The sequence below is a fragment of the Lates calcarifer genome, linkage group LG11 (genome assembly GCF_001640805.2).
Source record: "Lates calcarifer isolate ASB-BC8 linkage group LG11, TLL_Latcal_v3, whole genome shotgun sequence".
NCBI lineage: Eukaryota > Metazoa > Chordata > Actinopteri > Centropomidae > Lates > Lates calcarifer.
The window spans coordinates 3,070,130-3,086,678 of NC_066843.1; the positions used below are offsets into that span (position 1 = coordinate 3,070,130).

General features: G+C 47.4%; 1 protein-coding gene across 2 annotated transcripts in view; it reads right to left on the reverse strand.

The window, feature by feature from the left end:
• Positions 1-4,857: 4,857 nt before the first annotated feature.
• Positions 4,858-16,549, reverse strand: part of lrrc4ba (leucine rich repeat containing 4Ba) — a 34,617-nt gene continuing 22,925 nt past the window's right edge. For both annotated transcript variants that reach the window (XM_018672199.2, XM_051073847.1), the window contains one exon: positions 4,858-15,422. In XM_018672199.2, coding sequence (XP_018527715.1) covers positions 13,458-15,422 — 1,965 coding nt within the window. In that variant the 3' untranslated portion in view covers positions 4,858-13,457. The remainder of the gene's footprint in view (positions 15,423-16,549) is intronic.

A 16,549-nucleotide genomic window follows, 5' to 3' on the forward strand; every position in this document is an offset into this window, starting at 1 on the left:
TGTCTGCTGGATGGTAATGCATTCATAATCGCTTCGTGTTTGTTTGTACAGATTGTCTCCCGGTTGTTCTGCTCTAGTCTGGAATGCTGAATATCAGAGATAATTATCCGATAGAGCAGGTTGCAATCCGGCCGGCTGAAACGCTCTCATCTCCTTTGTTGGATGTCAGGCTATGAGGAGCTCCGTGGAAACGGATGAGGTCCAAACCGGAGCCTGTGATAGTGTCGTATCACAAGTCAACATGCTGCAAATGCTGCGCGCCACAGAGGAGGCTCTGGCACCTCCTTAAAGAGCTGTGTTCACTGCACACACACTCACACACGTCGGCTGGTGGACTGGCTGGTGGTTGATGCCTCCACCGGTGTCTCAAAGAACATATGCTCGCTCTCAGGGAAAAAAAAGACATCTCTTCATGGATAGCTGTGCATGAAATAGTGTCCCTGGGTAAATCCTTGTTATAAATTACATCTTCTGTTGTTTGCTGGATTTTTTTGACCTTCTCCTGGGATGACATATTCTCTGCTCGGTCTAACTGCAAACTGCCGGTGTCATACCTGCCCTTGTATGCGAGCCACATGTGGCTCGGAGTGTGTAGGTTTTCCATTATGAGTTTAACAGTGCGGTTAAAATGTGTCACTGTCAGGTGGAAAACGGTATCTCCCGCGCGCTGCCTCTCCAGAATTGAAATAAACGGCCTTGTTTTCAGCTTGACCAACATGCATAGCCTTGCAAAGCCACTCTCGAATCTTGTGATTTCAGTTTTTCGCAACGAGATTTCAGCCAGGAAAACCTCAGCTGAGAATCGATTGAGCCTGGCAGCTTAGACCCAAACAAATCGGCAAATTATGGAAAGTGGTTTATATGATAATGACAACCAGCAGCAGTGGATTTGGAGTTTGAAATGAGGGCCAACTCTCCACATCTCTCTTCTGAGCACATGAACCTGCTTGGTAAAGATGTAGGTCTCAAACCTACTGAGAAAATGATTTTGAGGGACTGTTCAGGTGAGATTTTCAGTTTGCCAAAGCACAGGCCAGTGAGCGGTGTGTTCGTCCAAACAGTGAACCTCAGTCACCTGTTGGTTCGTCAGAAAGCCGATCCAATCACCTGCTGAGTAATTTTAGTCTCCTCCCACTGACGCTGCGTCTAAAACAAGCTAATCAAAAACAATAAATGAAGCTAAACCTGTTTCTTAGCAGCGGATTGTTGATTTCTCCGCCCACAGACAAACACACATCCCTTGATCTGTCAAACATTAAGATCCACAAAATCTGAATTGCAAAGATTTTCACACGACAGCGCCGATCTGTGTCACCTTTAATTGTGTGCACGCAACATCGTGTACACACCACATCGCAACATATGTTACATGGGCATGCGTGGGTTCGCTGCCTTGATACAGCATGCAGGATGTGTCATAGGTTGTACGTGTCATCCGGTCTTCACTCTCTCTCTCTCTCTTTCTCTGAGTCGCATTACCTCTCCCCTGCAACCTGCTTTCTAATCAATAACTCATCTCTCGATGTCGATTCCCCTCTACCCCCACAGGAAAACAAACGTCCTTCCACAGGACAAACAAAGAGAGGGGAGGACGGAGGGAGGGAGGGGGGAGAGAAGAGGTAGGCACATAGCTGAGAAAATACTGTAAACCCAATGAAATACCTAAGTAGCCTGTTGCGGCGAAGAGGAGGGGAAAGGTGGAGAGGAGGTGGGAGGCGAAGCGAGGAGGAGAGGGTGTAAAGAGACAGCGAGGTGGAGGGAGAAGGATTGAAAGGGTAGCTATGGGATGGATGATTAGCCCCTGTCTCCAAGGTTACACTTTACAACTGTATCACTGCAGAGCGGGAGAGTGGCGATGTGGAGGAAGAGCGAGGGGGGTGGGGGTGGGCTGTAGAAGGGTGACATGGACCGTTCATCACGCCAGACTGAATTAAAGAAGACAGAGGCACCTTTTTCTGGCTCTGACCTTCACCATCCAGCACTAATGCCAGCCTTGACCTCCAGACGACGCGTGCACCTCCCCGAGTAACTACACCAACGACGACGGCGGCGGCGGCCGAGGCAAAGACGCAGACGCCGCCAACTGCCAGCACAGCATGAGCACCAGAGCAGAAAACCGGAGACAAATGGCAGCGAGGAGGAGAGTGACATGCGACAGGCCCCAGAAGGGGAGAAGCAAGGGGACAAATCACTTAGATTCCAGCCAACTGCGAGAATTGGCCTTTTCATGAGAAGGAGAGGCAGAAAAGGGAAACTTGTTTGCAGCTCATCATTAGGACTCCCTCCCCTCCCTTCCTCTTCTTCTCCTCCTTCCTCCTCCTCCTCAAATCCCCATCCCTGTCCTTCCATCAGCTTGTATTTTCTCCCTCACAGTTCCTCCAGCCAGCCTGCCTCCCCCCCTTCAATCACAACTATTTTAACCTAACTAGAGCTGAGAGAGAAATAGAGCCTCGTGATTGAGTTGCATGCTTTAGCCTCACTGTTTTGTCACATATAAATTGCCCTGGATTTCATGCAGTCTGTTCCAATCTTAAGTACGTGCTCGCTGCTCTACCCTTGAGTCATGTAGATACTAGTGTCGCTGAGGTGAAAGTGAGAATTGTTAGGTGGTTTTGCATAATCGACTCAGCGCGACTGTGGACTGCAGCCCAGATAGCGTGTACGCGAACGGAGGTGGTGTCACATCAGCATTTTGAAGTTCCGACACGTGACGCTCGCTGCCGTGCAGAAAACATGTCACACTTACACTTTTTTCCCTTAATGGTAAAACAACTGACATGATGTTCATGCAGTTCAAACCTGTACGCTTTAACATGGATTGCGCGGAGACATCATGCAAAAGAGGACAGTGCTTGTTTTTTTTTAACTGCTGCTTCTCATGCACACACCCACACAAAGGCTGGAGGAGTAATACATGTGTAACTGGATTACAATAATCTGATTACAGAATTTACTGAATTTTTGGAGAAAAAAATAGAAAAGCTAAGTTGCTAGATTACCAGCTTTGGGTGAGGGGGAATAAATGCTTCCTGGTTTACATCCTGTAAAAGCTGTTAGAAGGGAAATACAGCACACGCCAACAGTACACATGGTTTTAAATAATAAGGACAAGACATCACGAGTGTTGTGACTTGATTTTCGTACCGGCAAAGTAACCAAATGATAACGTAAGAGCAGAGTCTTTTGAAGCTAATTTAAGTGTCAGAAAAAGTGTGAAGTCCTCAAGTGAAAGTCCAAGACAAGTCACCAGTTTTCATACTCTCTAGTCTCTCAGGTCTGAATACAAAACATTTAAATGCTACAGTAACAACATCACTTCATCGGTCAGTTCACCACCTCAGTCCAAACTCAAATATTTTGCACAGACACTCATGTTCCCCAGAGGATGAATCCTAAAGACTCCTCTGACTTTTCCAACAATTAAACTGACATTTATGGTTGGGACGTATTGCCATTTATTTTTGCTACGACTATAAGAGCTTTTTGTGACTCTGACAGTTTCACTTTGTCCAGTACTTTCATTTATGACCAGATGCCTGCAAAACTAAATACCCATCAACCTCAGCTGTGTTTAGTGCTAATCAGCAAACCGCGATACAATACTCCACAATCTCGTATCGCAACACCATCACCGCACAGAACAAAACCTTGGTATGAACCGAGCCGTGGATCTGGAGACTCGTTACATTAGCACGAAGAACTGTTGGCTGTGGCGTCTTCGTCTTGTCACGTGTCTGAGACCGAGTCCTTCTGATGTTTCGGCCTCATAATGTATTTTTCAGGATGTCAACACGTCAACACACACGATTAAAGTCTCACAGCCAAATCAAGTCCACAGCTCCAGCTGAGCATCATTGATTATGTTTAATTCCTGATCACATTATTGAACACAGTTTAAACCTGGACATTGATAATATTGTACAGAGCTCTGCTTGTGAGGAAACACACACACACACACATGCAGTACATCTGTTTCCCATCACTGGTTGTGCTCAGCTGTCAGCTGGTTTGCAGCAGAGTTTAGTGATAGGTTTAGAAAGGCACTTCACTGAAATCACATCTAACACTTTCAGAGCTCGGCGCCTTTGTTGTCGATCGACAGGCAGTTAACCGCCAGAGCTCTGATATTAAAATAGGTGAATAAGACAATTTATTCCTCAAACGTTACAGAGGAATCTTTGTTAAGTGACTGAGCGTTAACCCATCCCTGCACCCACACACACACACACACACACACACACACACACACACACATGGTAAGCCAATAACTGTAACCCTGAGTCAGTAGCATTCAGAAGCTGACCTCTTGGCAAACCCCCAGCCAGCACGAGCTAAGTGTTCACCGCAGGCTAAACAACATCCCACGAACAACACACACACACACACACACACACACACACACACACACACACATACAGGCAGACATGGGGCGCAGGCGTAGGTCAGCCGCTCAGGTCACGATACACACCCTGCAGCCAGCCGGTCCACAGCCTCAGTCTCAAATCAGCTTTAACACACTGACACAATGCCTGCAAGACACACACACACACACACACACACACTGCAACACTGCTGCGGCACACCGAGAAAAAAAAAAAAAAAACGATGTCGACTGAAGGAAGAGGAGCCTCTCTCTGGAAAAATAACAGCGACGTAGGAAGAACATGCACATTAAGAATTCACACATGCTGGTGAAATAACCTGCAGACACACACACACGGTCTGTTGCTGTTGTGCTCTAGTGATTTGACACACATGGTTCTCCACTCGTTTTCTGTCTGGATGATTTAAGTTAATAGACCTACAGTTTAAAAACAAAAACAAAAAAAAAAAGAAAAACAAGCACCACAATCTCACTTTGAATTTTGTGAAAAAACGTTATTTTTATTTCATAAATTTCTCAGTATGGCACATGAACAGAGATTGAATGTTCTGAAAAAGATTTTGGCACAGAACCTTGAAGCAGAACAAATCCACCCTCCTCCACGCATCACACTCACACACTCTGCCACACACACACACACACACGCAGAGACACACCTCCGTGACATGTTCCTCCAGTGTTAATTCGCACATCTGTGGTTATAACAGGTTAAAACACAGTCTTAAGAAACAATCACAAGAACAACCATAGTCAATATTGCAGAAGAAAAGCCGAAGCGAAACAAAGAAGCAGATGGAGGCCATGTTTAATTGAACAGAGGGAAGGAAATATCAGAAGCCTTGGTTTATTGTTGGGTTTGTTTTCCATTTTCCTGAGAGAGAATTGGAGTGGTGCAGGGGGGTAAAACGAATGCGTGAGAGAGTGTGTGTGTGTGTGTTTGTGTGAATCGAGGGGTTAATACAGAATCACAAGTTGACATCTAGCTGCAAGGGGGGTGAAAAATGGCAGAGGGAGGAGGTGGGAGGGGTAAGACAGGAAGCATGAGGTAGATAGAGAAGAGCGGAGGAGGGGAACAGGAGGGTTAAAGGGATGAGAGGCACGAGAGGACGAAAGGGGGATAATGCGAGGCGTACTCCCGTGAGCGAGCGAGCATACGAGTGTGTGTGTGACTCAGAGAGAGAGAGAGAGAGAGAGTGGGGAGAGAAAGAGAGAGAGGTTTTAGCTACATTTCTGAAGGAGAGGGTGAGAAAAGGCAGAGAAGCAGGAGAAGTCAGCCGTGCTCCTCCTCTGCCTCCCCTGGGTCGAGGACAGAGAGGAGTCACTCCCCCTCCGGCGCTGGGTGACATATAAGCACCACGGCGGGCCCTTCCTCCTCCATGTCTTTATCTCTGCCGCACACAGATACACAAACACGGACACCGTGCGCACTCGAGTGCACACAAGTGCGCACGCAACCCAATCGGACGTATGCATAAATATGCATACTTACGCCACTCATGCAGATATTACACAAACACACACACACACACAGAGCTGAGGCCTCTCTGTGTGTACGACATATTACACACATGCAAACACACTCACACATGTACAAGTGGACTAAACCCTACATAGATATGGACTGACAGGATGTCTCTCAGTGTCATCTTTTATTCCTCCTGTCACCCTCGTCTCTTTTCAAGCTCTCTCTCCTTTCTCTTTCTCTATTTCTGTCTGCCCCGTCCTCCCTTGTCACTCTATTTCCTCTGGGCTCGGAGGGTGGGGAGGCCTGAGGCGACAGAAGCTGTTGCGTGGTGAGCGGGCTCCACTGCCGACGACGGGCCACACAGAGGAAAAAAACAAAAAACAAAACGCTGCAGCTTGAACGCAGCGGAGGCCTGCCGACCGTCGCTTGAGCCGTTCACGAGCATCGGGGGTAAAAATATAACTTGTGAGGTTGGTGTCACATAGACTGCGAGCAGAAATGAGAGCAGACGTGAAATGAGGGTACTAAGGGCCAGATCGGATAAATAAATCAGCACCAATGAGGAAAGCAGCATGCCTCACTGGCTGACATGTGGGGGTGGAGATAAAAAAGGGTAAAGAAAAATCAATATCTCCAGTAAAAGTTTATTTCATATTGATGACTGTTTACAACTGTTTCCTGCTTTTTTTTTTTTTAACTTCTTTCACTGGGAGGATGTTGCAGGTCTGACTCAAAGCTCAGCTGGGGAGGCTTATCTGGGTCAGGGCTGATTTCTGCTCTGGCTTCACCTCTCCGAGCCCAGACACATTCTGACCCTGGCTGTCGACGTCCGGTCTGGGTTTGACCTCACGTCCTCCCGGTCCTCTGCCACCTCGGCCGACAGATAAGGGTTAGACAGCTCTGTTATCAAACCGCCGGCTTATATCCATATGGCTGTTTGTGTCTTCCTCACTGCCTCCATACGGTGCTCCAACCAGACCTGAATTTACACTTCAAAGCGCTGAAATGTACTCTATGGCCCCCGCCCAGCTTCAAACAAACATCAGACACAGCAGAGTGTGATTATGATGCTGAGCCAAGGTGCCCATAAACAGTAAATCTGGGAGCTGCTGTGGATAGAGGGGAATGTGCGTTTGGAAACTTAACAGTGAGCCTGTCCTCTGAGAGGAGCACAGCTGCTGGGTCAGCACATCCTTTAATAGTTACGGATGGTTCAGGACATTCCAATACAAGTCCCCGAGTCCGCACACATCACAAACCGGTTTCCCACAGCGCTGCAGGGCATGAAGTTGCTCCAGAAGAATGTTTCCAAATCCCAACACGAGCTGCTACATCCCGGATTGTTCTCAAAACACGAATCTGTGTTTGAAAGCGCAATATGGTCGGTGTCGGGTGAAAACCTTGCATCGCCCCCAAATGTCAGCTTTTTCAGGATCTAAGAAAAGCAGCCTTCTTTTGAACTTGCCGCGCCACTTTTTTTTTTTTTTTTTTTTTTGAGTTTACCCCGTGGAGTTGTGAAAGGGTTTCAGCAGCACAAAGGGCTGTGGAGTTTTCTCCCTGCAAATAGAAAAATGTAATCACTCCACTGATGTTCAAAATTGGAGTTACAAGGTTTTCACATGACGACACTGATATCCTCCTTTATAAAGCATTCATGAGAAGCTCTGTGTTAAGCAGCGCTCCGGCTTTACTATTCCCATTAATCGGTACTTTACAATTACATGGGCTGTGAGCGTGTCCCATTTTACTATTTGAGCGACTGTGTGGATTTTTCTGAGTTTTCTTCGGAGCCTCGGCTCAGAGGTCTGCTGACCCACAGCGGAGTGACACAGAGGAGATAGTCATCTGGGATGAGACACCACTCATCACTCTCACATCACAGCCCACACGCGCTGACAACCCCCCACCCCACCCCTCCATCCTCCCTCCGACTCGAAGCTCGCAAGACGACCAAAACGGACATCTTGTGACCGACGACACGGTTACCAAGGCAACAGGGAAATAAGCCACGTGCTAATGGACCGGCCGTTCTAAAATTAAGGACACCTTCACAGGATATAAAGCACACACACACACATGCATGCATGTGTGAATGGCAGCGGTTTCCGTTAACCTCCACTGCACTCAGCTGCAAATTGTTTAAGAAAGCCCCCACCTCAATCAATAAATCACTCAGTCAGTCAGTGTCAGGGAGTATATGTGTGTGTGTGTGTGTGTGTGTGTGTGTGTGGTCAGCTTTGATAAGTGGCTGCAGGGCAGGGTTTTCACAGTGATGACACAGAAAAACGTCTGTGCACATCTTATCTCGAGCTCCAGCAGAAGCAACGTTGCAAACGTAACCAAAAAAAACCCTCCTCATTCAGTCATAACGCGACTGAGCAGAGTGACCCGGGCGTCTAAAAAACTGGTGCCATCGAATCGGCCTCAGACCAGCATGATGGTGATGAAACCAGCCCCTTAACTGCCAAACATCCCACGGCAGAGGCACAGCCAGGCATAGCTAGACAGAGCTGCTGCTGCTGCTGCTGCTGCTGCTGCTGGCCGGGGGGTGGAGGGGGGTGGATGGAGAGAGGGGTGGGGGTTCGGTGACACAGTGGCACACAAAACACTGCTGCACTTAACGGAATCACAGCAGCCATCATGTGAGGAGACAAGCTGCAACGTTTGGCACCGTCTTGATGTGTGTGTGAGAAATAATTGCAATAACGATGCATATAAATTACGGCGGCGCGATGCTCTTGGCCTCTGCAACGGGGAGAAAATTAGCACTGGTGCCTAAGCACATGCATCATTGACACCATGTGTATCAATAATGCATTGAGCTCTGCTGTCGCTTCACCGCTATTTTTAAAAGAGTTGTGGGGGGGTTGGGGTGACAGAAAAGAAATTAAGCAGTGTGGAGCTCACACGGAGCTTGTAGAGCTGAGGTTAACACGTGTGCGACACCGCCCTCAGGGACCGGTGCGAGTGTGGCCGTGGTTTCTAACACCGGCGGCCAAAGCGAGCATCACCCTGAACCTGGAGCGCCCTCGAATCTGTGATTACACAAACCTAACCCTCCGCAAGAGAGCACCCCACCAACACCACCAAACCGCTTAATGTGCATCATTACGATTATGACTCAAAGTCACATCACCACAAATACAGCCGCTGAAAATGCACATTAAAAATCACTTAAGCTTCACCAACAGGTGTTCCTCTCCTGTATAACTGAGCCAGGGCAAGACGATTAAAAAACAAACGGCACAGTCCAAAATGGGGACGCTAACCTTGACTAGCCGGCTAAAGATGTGAGGTAAACAAAAGCTCGCCACTGGCCTTGACCCCTGACCCGCAACTTCATGTGGCGGATTGACGAACGAGCTGAAAGAGGCTGCGGATGATGTGTTGAAAGGAGGAGGTCGGCCTGATTGAACAGACCTTTCATCAGCTGGGTTTATCCCAGTATGCAGAGAGAGAGAGAGAGAGAGAGAGAGGAGGGGGGAGCTGCTTCAGCGCCAAAAAAAAATCCTGTTTTTACTTTAAGTGTCAGTGAGAGGATCATAAAAGTAGCCTGAAGCAGAGGGAGACAGACAGAGCTGGTTTAAACTGGGGATTTAAAATGGAGGTCTGACCGCCCCCTCCTCCCTCTTCCCCTCCTTACACAACCTAGCTCGTGTAAGCCCACCTGAACACACACACACACACACACACACACCGAGCAGTATTGCATCAACAATGGTGTAACATCTTTTGCCATAAACAGCGCACCGCGTCAAATGTCCTGATTTCTTTGCTTTATACAACACTACAACAGGCATTTTATAATCCAGAGCTGCACACACACACACATGAAAACACCACACACACGTACACACACACACACACCCATATTCTGGTGTTTTTCACCTATTCCCTGAATGGGTGAACGAGCGGGTCCCTTCCTGCACAGTAAACACAGCATTTCCATTAGAGTGTTGGGAGTGTGTTCAGTGCTCTGTGACTCAGACACTGCAGCACCGTGACTGTGTGTCTCCGGCTCAACCGCTGCTCTCTCTCTCTCTCTAACACCGAGCCTCGGCAACATGGCCTCTGGTTTGTGCCACTTCACAGGAGCTATAGGGGATACACAATGCTTTTCCAAAGTGATGAGCTACTACAGGAAATAGGCAGGGCACGGGGCATCTGAGGAATTAGGGGTAAATAGCTTTTGTAACAGTCCTTGCTCTCTGCCACTGATGTACACAAAACTGTCGCACACACACTCATCGTACCCACATCCGTGCCCACGTGATAGTTTCTCTGTCATTTGCACACACAGAGGCAGATGAATATGTAAATAAGTTGCGAGGGGAATATGGATCCCTTGTGCTGGGGACAGGAATATGTTAACGACGGATGCAGGGTATGAGTGTTAATCACAAGTGTAGGGAGCATAAATGCGATCAGCAGTGGTGTGTGGGGCCTATGCAAATTAAACGCACAGGGGATAGAGGCATGTAAATCGCATGATTCACTGACAGAGAGTCAGCGGCGTGAGAAATATAGCTGTTGGTCTAAGCAAATCAAATACATTAACGAGGGGAATTACCTGGTGAAAAGAGGGAGAAATCTTTAAGATGGATGTTCGGATGAAATTCTATACCGTCTGCTCTCGTCTGTTTAACATTCGAAACCCAAGTCAAGACGCTGTGATAAGGGCTGTCGCAGCGGCAACAGTTGCTAGGGAAACCTGATGGCAGGATGCTGAGGGTTGGAAGTAGGGAGGGAGAGGGGGGAGCTGGAGGAAGGGGAGGGGGTTTTGTGTGAGGACACGGGTACAATGCTCAGGTTGATTTGCTACCACAGGAGGAACACTGTCCCGGCCCGTCAAGATACGGCACCTCAAAGGAACGTGACTGACAAGGGGGCAACAGGGTGCCTTACGAGGCGCCGACGGTGACGCCGTTTGGCGCATTTAGTCTGAGTGTGTAGCCATGGCAACGAGGTGTTGACATAGCGCCATCGCACTCCCGAGCACTGTGATGGCGATGACATTCAGGAAAGCACAGAGCGAGTGTGAGTGAGCTTGTAAACCAGAGCAGGGTCTTTCCTGTCCCCCTGTGCAGAAAGTAAAAAAAATAAAAAACAAAAACCAGAAGGACCCAGTGCTGACCAATTCACATTCGCTATGTCTCATCTCAAGCAGAGCCAAAGGGATACAAACAGTGATACTACAATTAAAGTTGATTAGAACAAAAAAAAAAAGAAAAAATATATATAGCCACCAAATTTCACAGACTTCAACTGCCATTTTATGTGCCAGGTTTTTTTAATTTTCAAAGTGACCTCTGCTAACAGAACATCTCTCATAATTATAACCAGTGTAATTAGCTAATTATAATAACAATAACAATATTACAATAAAGATAACACTTGATTTAAAAAAACAGAAAATAATCAAACTAGATAAAAACCCAAAATGAAAAACACTTATCATAATAGTTTTGTTTTTTAAAAGAGATCTATAAGGTTCTATATTTTTTCATTTAATTGTCCTTTTTCTTTAGAAAAAAATTCACCCACCACTGTATACTGTACTGTATGTCACCTTCTCCTTCACTGAACGAGCTTCGCTTACCTTTAAAAATGCTTGGCAACGCCTGTCGTCCATTTAGCTCCCTGCTGCCATGAAATCCACTCATACACGATAACACTGAGATACAGTTGTGAAATAATCCTCTGCAAAGGAGCAGTCTTCATCAAAGGTTCATGTCCTGTCTTTAATGTGTGATAACATGAGGTGGTGGTGGTGGTGGTGGGGGGTTAAGGGGGGGGTCCTGACTGCTTGAGACATCAGAGCGGGCGAGTCAGTGGGGGCCGGACTGAGGCGGCCATTTTGAGGGGCCAGGTTATTTCCTGCTGATGTTCACGCTGAGTCCGTCCCACTGCCGATCATCAGCCGGAAGTCCAACAGGATCAGTCATAAAACAACTTCAGTGTCATATACAAATGAAAAAAAAAAAAGTACTTCTCAGCTATTTGTAGGCACAGGTAGTAATAATAATAGTCATCTGAATGATAATAATGATAACATAATAGCAATAATATGTCATATCACAGCTATGACGTTGAAACCGAATGTTGGTCAAATCTAGTTTGTTTTTAGCGAGCATGCTAAACTAGCATGTGCAGCTTTTTTAGTAATATGTACAGTTACATATCGTCGATCATTTAACGTGTTAATCATTAAACGACCATTATAACGACAAAGAAAGCTCAAGCTTGTTATCATTATCACCACTATGATCATTATTATTAATACTGCAGCTGAGCTGGAGACCAAATGATGAAGAGCTGTGGTCGTATTTCATATTTTCGCAAAGATCCCCCTTCTCCGACGACCTTGTTTATGTGAATGTGGCAGGAGAGGAGGAGGTGGGACACACACACACACACACACACTTTGTGTGCGGCTACAAAAAAGTCGAGACCAAAATAAATTCACTCAAATTCACTTTGCCGGGTTTTTGTTTTAGCTCCTTCTCAACGGACGCCGCTCTCCCAACGTGTGTCCTTATGCAAAGCACAGTCGGAGCGGCCATCTTGTTCCAAGTTGAGAAAAGTTGTAAGAGAGGGCCACTACAACAGCTGAGTGTTTTTTTTTTTTCTTTTTTTAAATATATTCTTCAGACGTTGTAGTTTTCAGTCAGAAGCTTGATAAAGATTCTTTATAATTTATTTCTTTGAATGAAAATATATTTACGGTATATATAATATGTACTTTCGGTCCTTTTTTTTAAAATCTCTCAAAGTCCTTTAAGCAATGGGATTTCTCTTCTCCCATGATAACTCACTCTGTTTCCTTCCTCCTTCAAAAAAAGACAGTAGCCAGTAGGTGTGAAAGGGAAAAAGAAGTGAGTAAGTGAGAGTGAAACCACTCTGAAAAAACCATTGTTGTTCTGTCCTCCTGCAAAGTGCTAGTCTGATACATGTGTCCTGGACAGAATCGCTGCACTGCTCTAATTTTGCTTCCTCTGTTCTGTTTTAGTGTTTCCTGGAAACCTGGGACCGTACCGCTCACCCAAACCATTGTTTGTTATTCGGTGTCTCTGCCAAACACTAATCTGACAACATGTTCAATGGCCAATATTATGTCTCCCTCCAAATATATACACTGAATGTGTCTGGAAATATACGAAGCAATCTGTATAAAACCTAGAGAGGCTCACTGCACATGTGTATTATTCACAGCTTTCCACTGTGACTGTGGACGCAAATGCAACGAGTTGGCTTCATCTTGGACTTTGGCAAAGACTATAGCAGGTTGCACAGGCAACTGAATGATTCTGATGTTTGTGGTTTACATCATATATGTGTTTGTGTTGGATTTAGTTGAAAAGTATGTGCAGATGCTTTTGTGGGACTAGTGCTGATCAGATATTGTCTCCTTCAGCCTTCCTATCTGCTCCTCTCTGTCAACAGATTGACAACACAAAGCAGTGGCAATGTGAAATTTCATCTTTTGTGGAATCTGTCCACGAGGACAGCGGGCTACAATCAGTCTCATGTACTCACTGGTGCTTTCTGTATCACTGTCTCTACCCAGCATCCCCTTTCTCCTTACCTCGTACTTCCACTCACTTTTACTCAGATTTGAGTCTCTTGCACGTTTTCTTTGGAGCCGCTCTTAAAGAGCAGCGGCTCGTTCTGGCCTTTCCCCATTAGGCCTTTCAGAGAACTGTGCAGGCCCAGCTGGGGCAGGGGCACAGGGGAGGGCAGGGTGCCACCCGTGGGCGTCCCCCCAGTGGTGGAGGTTGGAACCTGGGAACAGGATATGGATGTGTTCTGAGACTGGGAGCAGGGCGAGGGGTTGTTGTTGTTGTTGAGGCCCACACCAGAGCCTGTGCCCATGCCCAGGCCCATCATGTTGTTGTTAAAGTGATGGGCTTTGTAGTAGTGGTTGAGGTGCTCTGATCGGGCCAGGTTGGGCAGGTTGACTATCTCCGGGTGGTGCAGCCTGAGGCTCTGGCCCCCTCCTATTCCACTGCTTCCGCTCTGCGTCACGGTGGAGCCTCCCGAGATGCCGCTGCCTCGACCGCTGGCCCCGGCCCCCAGCTCGTCCTCCACGTTGATGATCTCGATGGCACGAGCGGGGCCGTGGTGTTTATGCAGCTGGTGCTGCTTCCTCAGCTTGTAGAACACCACCAGCATCACCGCTGCCATGAAGGTAATGGCTACGAAGCAGCCAATGATGATCTTGGTGGTCTTCATCACGTCATCGATGCCTGAGAAGCCCGGCTCGGTGATGGGCACAGTGAAGGTGGGTCGGGTGGCCCGAGGAGAGGAGGAGGACCAGCCGGCCGACAGAGAGGAGGTTGTGGTGGAGACGCCGTCCGGCCACACGTGTCCCGAGGGAGTGGGACCAGGGTGAAGACGGATGAAGGTCTCGTTGATGGCAACCAGTGCAGATTCCTCTTCTCCTGGAGTCTCCACGGTTTCCACAGTGACGGTTGTAAAGTAAGTGTAGTTCACACTCGCCTCAGCAGCGGTGACATTGAGGACAGCGGTCGCCGTGGTGTTGCCAGCAGCATTGGTGACCATGCAGGTGTACTGGCCCGTGTCCCGCAGGGTGACATTGGTGAAGTTGAGCGTGCCATCGTGCAGGACGGATATCCGCACCCGGTAAGAGCCGTGGGTCATCAGGGTGCCGTTGGGGGTGATCCAGTTGACGGACGTTGTGGAGGTGCTCGTGCGACACTTCAGCTCAGCAGCCATACCTTCGGTGACGTTGAGGTCTGTCGGTGGCTCCACGATGACAGGAGCGTAGCAGGTGAAGTGGCTCTGATCGAGCTCTCCGATGTACTTGCCCTTTAAGAACGGGGGAGCGTGGCAGCGGGCGCAGCAGGTGGTGTTGCTGGGCACTGTCTCTTTCAACCACCAGCTAAGCCAAAGCACGTCACAGTTGCAGACCCAGGGGTTGTGGTTAAGGTGTACCCTCTCCAGCTGGTGGAGGGGCGTGAAGAGGTCATGGGGCAGCGAGTGCAGGGAGTTATGGGACAGGTTGAGCTCCTCCAGGTTTTTCAGGTCGTCGAATGCGTTGCGCTCGATGACTGACACCTGCGAGTGCATGAGCCACAGCTTGCGGAGAGACACCAAGCCCTGGAAGGAACCGGGTCGGATGATCTCCAGCCGGTTTCCCGACAGCTCCAGCTCCTCCAAACGCACCAGGGCTGTCAGTTTGGGAATGTCCTTCAGTCCGCACATGCCCAGGTTCAGGTACCGTAGATTGATGAGGCCCACGAAGGCCGCGTCAGAGATGAAATCCAGCTTCTTGAGCTCACCCAGGTCCAGGCGTCGTAGCGAGGGCACACGGTGGAAGGCATAGCCTGGCAGGGTCTCGATGGGGTTGTTGCGCAGCCACAGCTCCCGCAGCTTGCTGAGGTACTCGAAGGCATGTGATGGCACCAGTGTGAGGCGGTTGTCGAAGAGCTCCAGTGTGTTGAGGTTGGGGAGGCCATTGAACGCTCCGACTTCAATCTGACGGATCTGATTCTTGGAGAGCTGGAGGATCTCGAGGTGCCTCAAGTGCTTGAAAGTGTCGGACTTGATAACCTGGAAGATACAGATAAAGTTACTTTAAAACATGTAGAACAGTTCATGTAGATTACAAACAGACATTTAAGTGTTTGTTACTCAGGTTTTTGTGTGACCAGTGGAAGATTCTTGCCTGATATGTAAGAGCTTGCAAAACCTTATAAAACCATGTAAAGAAAAAAGAAGAAGTCACGTCAATGAATGATTCAAAGGCACAAATATGGCTAAATGCATGTTTAAATAAACAAACCACATAAATATAAATAATTCATTTCCCTGCTCATCATGGGAACAGCTGACCCTTCCACCCGAGTGAAGGTGGGCTTTTCAGACAGATTCCCACCGACTGCTGACAGCGACATGAGCCAGTTAAATATACATGTGTTTCCCAGCGTGTGTTTTAGCTTTATGTTGAAATTTCTGTGTTATTTACAAAACAGGTGATGGATCTGATTCACTAAAAAAGGCTGAAAATAGTACTTCCATAATCCAAATCCATAATCCTGACCTGCTAATGAGCACGGTTGTCTTATTTGGAAAATTCCCTCAGCTCAGATTTTGTTTCAGCATCAAAATAAAGGTGAAAAATACCCAGTGACCAGAATAAGGTTGTGCTATCATGGCACAGCACATGTGTACACACAGGAAAATTCATTTGAAGTCAAAAGAGTGCAAAACACAGGTGCTAGACACTTGACTTTTTGTTACATCTCTAGCCCCTACAGTAAACTGACTGTACATCCAGTCCTGTTCCTAACCCTGACCTTATTCCAGTGCCTGCTCCACACACTGAAGTGCTTTTCACACTGTTGTTTCAGTGAGACTCAGGGGACTTTCTACTGACACGTTATAATCCCATGATAATAAGCTGATTATCAGTGTTGGACTATTCACATGAAGTGTCATCACAAATCACCACAGACGACAAAACTATGAAACTAAATTAATATGTTTAGAAAAAAGCTGTCTAAATATTCCGTATGACACTTTTCTTTAATCCGTTTTTTACAAATGAAAAACGAAATGAAAAGATGGTTTTTCTGCAGCACATGATTCTGAATAACATGGGTGCCACGGGGCCCTGGATGGCACATACTAGCACCGGTGCAGTCCAACTGGAGCTCATTTGGCGAGAAGTCAAAGAC